Raw genomic sequence first — 8,019 nt, 5'->3', positions numbered from 1 at the left:
TACAGATTTAACCAAAAAAAAAAAAAAGGAAAGAAAAGAAAGGAGTAACCCAGGCTTTCCTATTTTGCCAGAAGAAAGAAACAAAGTGCCCGACTATTTACGATGTTCCCCAATCCGCCCATGATCTTAGATTAACTAAAGTCAACCCAAGGAAAAAAAATAAATAAAAATTAGGATCTTGTGGGACCATTCTAAAATGATTGCTTGTGGAATAAAAAATTATTTGCCATTCTTCTTCGGGAAAGAGGAGTCCCTCTCCCCCGGGAAAGAGGAGTCCCTCTACCTTCTGCCAGAGATTCTATAAGAGAACAAATTTCTTTGGCAGCATGCATGTCGGCAACGCGCCATTGATATAGGAGAGAGAGGTCGGCATGGCACAGCGGAAAGGTGAGTGGAGTTGATTCAGCTTTCTCTGAACCTGAATTGAGGCATCTCCCCGTGGTCCGATGCCTCTTGATCAGGCTAAATGAGCTCTTCATGTTCTCAGTTCTTATAAGTTCCTTGCAACCATATATTCCAAGAATCAATACTGCACCATTAAATTCATATTAAGATATGTATTGCTGCTATATATATCAGAAAAATCCAATCTTCGAGGAGAATCTGCTAAAGAAACCCCTAGCAAGCATGAAGCAAGCAGTGCTGGCAGCAAAATTCCCAGAGAATCTGCTAAAAAAACCCCTAGCAAGCGTGAAGCAAGCCAGTCGCATGTTCCTGAAGTGGAACCTGCAGCACATAAAGTGCCCAAATTAGATGCAGAATCCGTCCACAAAGGTGGAAGCTCGACTACGACAGCGGAGCTTCATCTTGTCGACGAATCAGATGGAACTCGATGGACAATTCAAGACAAGACGGTAATCGATCTGCGTAAAAGGTACAAGTCTGCCCCTGATCAGAAGACGAAGGAAGAAATAGTAAAGCGTCTTCAGGTGAGCAAGAAAGAGAAATCAGTTTGGTTGGCTACACAGTCGATAAGACATTTCTCATACCTTCTGTTAGATGTACTGTCTTTAAAATCGTTTTCATTTATCTAATTTCTGTGTCTCACCTGCAGTCATATGTTGCTTCGCTGACCGAAAACGGTGGGACATCCCAAGAATCCAAAAACAATTCAAATAGGTGTTCAAGCCATCAGCCTCGCATGGCAAAGGCCTCGGATTTGGGGAAGATTACTGGGAACCTCCAGAAGTTGAAACTCGGCGAAAATCCTCAGGTGAGAAACAAAGGAAAATTACTTTGATTTGTTACAAGTCTTATCAGGGATTTTTCGTTCCTTTGAAAACAAATCATATTTTTTTAAAAAAAAAATATTTATTGTTTTTTTTTTAATTTTTGAAGGTTTTTATGTCAAGCACCAAGATTCAGGCTAGCCAATCGGATAAGCAATTCCAAGACTCAAAGAAAGGTGGCACAAAAGGTGATTTAGATGGGAATCGCATGGACGTGGACAAGAAGTCAAGGCATCAGCCATCCATTCGAGGTTCTGGGCGTTTGCCACGAGACAATAAATGATTGAATGAATAAATCTTTTGATAACCTTAAGACTTTATGGCCAGATACGATCAAGGCTCTACATGAATAAATCTCAGCTGTTTATCTAACTAATGATGGCATGTTTCATGGAACTGGTAGTGCTAGTTGTTCCTGGGGGAGCAGGAGATGATCCTGTGCTTCTTTGTTGGTGATAACCTCTGTGACTGTTTGCCTCTCCAAAGAGGTTCTATGTAGATTATTCTTCGTTTTTCTAATGATTCGGGTGGTTCTATGATTCTATCGATCCCTTGTAATAATCAACAATACTATAAGATTTGGGTGTAGTTTTTTTTTTCTTTCGAAAATTAAAAAGTTTTGGCTTGAGATCGGCAAACCAGCTGCTAACTGGTTGCAGAAGCACTGAAATGAACTTTTCTCTTCTCTGGAAGCTGCAAATTAGAACTATTAATGGTGCTGACAGCCGGGTGGGCCGTCACTAGCGCAGACTGGGAAATGCTGTGAGCCTCTGAATTGTCTAAGTTGGAAGAATTCAGGTTACCAGAGATGCAAAAATAGAGATAAATGCTCAATTGGAATTATGAGGAAAGATCATGATCCATGTGAATTTGTCATCGCTATCTTCTACTATCATATGGATGTGAATTTGTCATCGCTATATTCTACTATCATATGGAAGAATAGAAAGAGATGGAAGAGTTAGTATTGAATCTAGAAAAGGGTAGATGAGGTAGGGGAAGTGCTTTTGTGATGTTCACTGCAACATGTGTTGGAATTGCAAATGGTTTAATGAAAATTGCAACTTCACCTGGATTACAACATTAACAAAGAAAGCCAGTCACATAAGATCCACTTTCAAAGTTCCACAATAACAAGGGTTAGAGAAGTGTTATGGATATACATTGCAAGCCAAACTAAGTCGAAGATTTAAGGAAACAAATCATTGACAATACATGAAGCAAAAGCCTTCGCAAGATTCGCCGAGGGATCAGGCTTATTATAATGATTCCAGTAATAAGGAGTAATGTGATTGTCACGACCACATATTTGGCAAAGTGATAAGTGCTAAATAATGCATAAACTAATATCTTATTCATAACACTTATCATTATTTTAATTTACATATTTTGTAAATTCAACTAAAAAAAATGTGTTACCTTCATCATTGCATTTTAATAAATTATTAAAGATAATTTGAGTTTTACTTATTTACTAATTAAGCTTAATGTATGCAGGTCGAGTCACGCTTAATTAGGTAAAGCCTAAACTACACTGCATCATTTCACAATTTTACATCCTCCAAGGTTGACTCCAAGAACTCTTCTCCAAAACCCAGTGCTTCCCATTAATTCCTGACTCTTCACATGCTCACCTAAATTTCTTCCCACCCGTTCCGACTCTTTTTCCACATGATCCAATTTTAATCTCAAAAACAATAAAATCCCTTCAATTATTTGTTTCTCAGATCTCAAAGCATACCATCTTACTTGCACGGATCCCAAAGTCTCATCCCATCTCATCCATTCATCTTGCATCATCCAACTCCACGCCTCTCAAACCCATTGTTTTTCCTATGCATTGGAACAAAGAACAGATCATTCCCATCCACGTTGATTCTCCCACTTCCAGCACCCATGGATAAAGATCAGCTCCCCTGTTTCACGTACATCCCATTCGTGAGTTCCTCCCAGAATAGCCGTGATCCAATCCCTTCTGCGTTCAGATCAGGCAACTAGTTCTTCTCCCCTGTTCCACGTCACCTCCCAGCTTCCTCAACCTCATCCTGAATTTTCCCAGCCATCCGGTGTGTCCTAATTTCCGAATCCAACTCCTCCACATCCTTCCCGAGCTCATCCTCCCAAGGAGTAGAGTCGTCATCCCATCCGGATTCATCCCAGCGTCAACCTCTCGAGTCAACCCCAACGGTTTTCTCCTCATCCTCATGCGATTCACCATCCCCCGTGTCCACCGAATTTCCCAGCTCATGGTTCATCATCTTCTTCCCAACGATAGGATCAGCTTCATCCGCAAGCAAATCTCCCAGCATCCCGGATCTCCTAGCTCTCATCTCGTCTGTGATCCACCTTCATCCCAATCCGGATTTCTTCTCAGCCACATCAAGCTAACAATAGCATCCTCATCCTCTTCCTCCGAGATCTTCTCACACACCCACAGCCGAATGATCCCAGCAAAATTTGTGAGCAACGATTTTCTCCCAGCCGTAAACATCATCTCTGTTTTCAGCCGATTCCCTGCTTTATCCGCAATTTGGCTTCATCATCCTCAGCTTCAGCCGTTCAAACCATTCTCCCAAATGGAACAGAGTCCTCCACATCATCCTCTTCTTCGGATCAAGCCAATGAACTTCCCAGATTTTCTCCGAGGAGCAGCATCTATCCACCATCCGCAAAAGAGATAAAGCCTCCACAGCATTATCCACCCATTCGGAATAGCCACAAGGAAGAGAGAGAGGAAGATGGGCTACCTATATAAAGGGAAGACTTTAATCAGACTGCTCCCATTCCTTCTTCCCCACCGGGGACTGCTCCCATTCCTTCTTCCCCACCGGGGGTTTGGTTCCACTCTTCTCTCAGGCCGAATCCCATAGAAGACCAAAGGGAGAGAAAACTTTTGGGTATTTTGGGAATGACTTCCCATAAGAGCTAAGAAGGAGCCGTTCTCAAGGGAATCGCAAGAGGAAGAGAAGAAAGAGATGGGAGCCCGCTGCTGTGCCACTGCTGCTGTCGCCCACGACTCCATGGAAGGCTGATCTTCTCACTAGGGCTGGATGTAGCCCTAACAAAGGGCCAAGGGTTTTGTATTTTTGATTTCTATTCTTGGAGTTGTATAAACTTTATTTTGCTCCTAATAAATATTTTATTTCATCTCATATTTAATTTCTGTGATTTTAAGTATGACGTTTATACAATTGTTCTTCATTATCACTAAGTTAATAAAAGATCACCCATGCTTAGGAAAGATGCAGTGTCCTGCCACATTAGTTTAGGGTAGACATTTCATGCCGACCGAAGATGGATGTTCCTAAATTATATTTGTGAGATTTTTATTTGAATGCTTATTAGGCTTGTAGTAAATTTGCATGTTAATCCAAGAATAAATTAAAATATAATTAATCCTTGTTCCGATGTTAGTGGTGAATTTCTTGCCCTAGGTTCTCTCAAGCTGATATCATTTTAATTACATTTCTTATTAAATTGCTTAGTTTAATAGTCTTCACAAATTCTCTTTTTCAAATATTTTTAAGAAAATAACTGTACCCCAATCCCTGTGGATCGATACCCGTAATCACTATCCTACCAGATATGTAATACCCCCGAAAAAAAAAGAAGAGAGAGATGGACGGGCCGGTCCGAAAAGACCGGGCCCATCCATCTATTACGATCGTACCCTAGGCACGATCGTGGAAGAGGGGAGTGCAAGGTGGGGGCGGCGGCGTTAAGGGAGGTCGATCACCGGAGGAGGCCGACCGTCGGGGAAGATCGATCACCGGAGAAGGGAGGTTCCAAGATCCGGCCGGTGGTTGAGGAAGCGATAAAGCCTTCCCCTTCGGCGAAGACCTCTCCCACAAATCCGGTGAAGCTCACGGATTTCTCCACCGATTCCTCGCCGGAAGGGCCGCCGGAGCACCCCCACCGGACCGAGGTAAGCATGGTTTCTTCCTTTGTGTTTTATTTTCTGGATTTGGGGCGGCGTGGGTGAAGATTTGGCCGGTGAAATCGTCGAAGAAGGATCCGAAACAGGGGTACCCTGTTTCGGCTTCTCTTTTCGGATCTTGCCGCCGGCCGCCGGCCGTCGGATTGGCCGGGATTCATGGCGGTGGGGTTGGTCGGGGTATGCGAGGGCCGGAGTTGAGTTCTAGGTCTTTGGTTGGAGATGGGAGATGGCGGATCTGAGGCCTTCTTCCTCGTGATCCCGTCCTCTCCTCCTCTTTCCCCCGTCGGTTGGCCACCGGTGACGACGGCGGCGGCGGCGTGGGCCACCGTGGCTGCCGTCGGGTGGGGGGGGGAAGCCGAGCCACCATCACGGTGGCCTTTCCGTGGAAGAAATGGAGGAAGGGGGAGGGGACAGTGTCGGTTTTGGGGGAAGAAGAAGAAGAAGAAGGAGAAGAACTTTTCTTCTCTCCCTCTCTTGGTCGGCCACCATCGCCGGTGACAGCAACAGTAGCGGCCGGCGACGGTCCGACCAGTGGTGGCTGAGGGTTGGGCAGGTGACGATTGTTGCCCTTGAATCAAAAAGATTTGAAGAAGGGAGATGTATTCCCAACCATGAAAAGAGAGGGATCATCCCTTTCTTTTGGTTTCTTCACCGGGACCGGCCATCATCGCCGGCGTGGCAGCGGCCACGGCTGGCGACGACATAGGCCGGTGGTACAAGGGTGGGAGTCGGGCCACCCCGACTGCCCTAGATTTGGAGGGATTGAGATGTTTGGGGACCTGGTGATGGACCCCATAGTAGATGTGAATTATGTTTTAGAATATTTAAATATTGAATAATTTAGTCGTGATTTATAATTGATGTTGTAGAGGAAGAGTCGGTGGTGCCAGGAGATTTTGTTCAGGGGACTCAGCGTCCTAGCGCGTAGGTTGTGATTCGGATCCGTGTTTGAGTCAGTCTACAACCTCTGTAAGAATCCCTACATCTGAGCACTTTTATTTATGCATATATTGGATTTATCGTTGGATATATTTTATCAGTATATTGCTATTTGTGTTTTTGAGCTTGTATGACACTATGAGGTGTGCATTTTATTTATTATGAAAGTATTGAAATAATTAAATTGGGAAGGAAGAACATATTTTTGAGAAATTATGAAAATATGTGACGTGATGGAAATGTGATTAAACATGTAAAACTAGACATGTAAAATGGGTTGGACTAACCTTGTCATGAGATAGTCTCTACGAGCTTATGCGTAGGATAGCTGCCACGAGCTTATGCGTGGGATAGCCTCTACGAGCTTATGCGTAGGATAGCCTCCACGGGCTTACGCGTGGGATAGCCTCTACGAGCTTATGCGTAGGATAGCCTCCACGGGCTTACGCGTGGGATAGCTGCCACGAGCTTATGCGTGGGATTGTGCAGTCTTGGACTGGGTCATGAACTTGGTTAGTCCAACGCCAGAACTGAAAAGTCTGAAAACTTGAGAATCAGAGTAATACGGGAATGGATCACATAATGTGAAAAAGGATTTGTGTATATGTACTGATTATATACACTTGTTGTTTGTTGAACTTTTGAAAAGATGAAATGACATTTATTTGATGTTTTGATTATTTTATTATTATTACTGTGTATGGCTGTTGGGATTCTTACTGGGCTGGAAAAGCTCATACTACATTTACTTTCTTTTTCAGAGGCACTGGATTTGTAGAGACCATTGGGTGGGACGAGAAATAAGATCAGCATGGAGTCTGATTACTGGATAGATAGGAGTTAATCTATCTTTTATTTATGGACATTTGAAATTATGTAATAAATCAGTACATTTTAGTTGGTTTGTTTTAAATACATTAATTATGGATTTATTGGAATTTTTGTTTATCTTAGGCCTTGCATGATCTTTAGGGCACTGCTCTAGGGCTCATGCGGCCGGTCGCGTGCCGGACCTGGGTGATGGGTTCGGGGCGTGACAAGATACGTGCTATTGTGTGTTCTTTAAAGTTGACTATCACAAAGGAGCTTGCTAGAATCAGAAGGTTGTGGCGCCCGAGTTTGATTGTAGTGCTGACGACCCCCAAGATTACGACTACCACGCCTACCACCATGGTGACCGCGGCCACCACGATTATTTGAAGAACCACGATTGCCGAAGTTGTGGTTTGGATTATATTAGCTACGTTTTGCAGTTAAGGCCGAAACAGAACCAACGGGAGGTTCAAGAGATTTAACAAAAAAATCATAACTTTCTGCTTTTGGAACAACATCACAAAAAGTAGGAATTGCAGCCTGAGAAAGCATAGTAGTTGAAAAAGTGGAGAACTCAGGGCCGAGACCTCTAAGAAACAAATGTACCTTATCAGTATCATCTACAGCACGACCCATTGCAGCGAGCTGATCCCATAAGGACTTGAATGCACGAGCGTAGTCACCAACACTCCTGGAACCCTTTTTCATAAGCTGAAGATCATCTTTGAGGCGAATCTCACGAGTTTTGAATTTGTGAGAGAATGAGTGTTCAAATGCTGTCCATTCCTCATGACTTGTAGTGAGACCAAGAACTTCAAACATAGCTTCTTCAGAAAGAGATGAGTAGAGGAGACTAAGGACAACTTGATCGATTTGCTTCCATTCAACATACCTTGGGTTGGAAACTTGAACAGTGTTTTCAATCACATGCATGCGTGGTTCAGAAAGAGAACCATTGATGTACCCATGTAAGTTTTGGCTGGTGAGAAGAGGAACAACTTGACTCTGCCACAGAAGATAGTTGGTGGAGGTTAACTTGACAGATAGCATATGGACCATGGTATTGAAGGTGAGAAGATGAGAACAGTAGGTGGAGCTGTT

General features: G+C 43.4%; 1 protein-coding gene across 1 annotated transcript; it reads left to right on the top strand.

Annotated features, from left to right (window-relative positions):
- The first annotated feature begins 230 nt into the window (after window positions 1–230).
- On the top strand, window positions 231–2,310 carry LOC103698385 (uncharacterized). The gene is made up of 5 exons (XM_088714627.2): window positions 231–387; window positions 580–627; window positions 691–929; window positions 1,055–1,213; window positions 1,339–2,310. Exons 1-5 carry the CDS (start codon window positions 372–374, stop codon window positions 1,510–1,512), a joined length of 636 nt encoding a protein of 211 aa, XP_088570753.1. The 5' UTR covers window positions 231–371; the 3' UTR covers window positions 1,513–2,310.
- The last annotated feature ends 5,709 nt before the right edge of the window (window positions 2,311–8,019 follow it).

The sequence above is a fragment of the Phoenix dactylifera genome, chromosome 18, assembly GCF_051530095.1.
Source record: "Phoenix dactylifera cultivar Ajwa chromosome 18, Ajwa_hap1_PhDact_Kaust_v1.1, whole genome shotgun sequence".
In the NCBI taxonomy this organism is placed as follows: Eukaryota; Viridiplantae; Streptophyta; class Magnoliopsida; order Arecales; family Arecaceae; genus Phoenix; species Phoenix dactylifera.
This window is presented reverse-complemented; position numbering and strand designations above follow the sequence as displayed.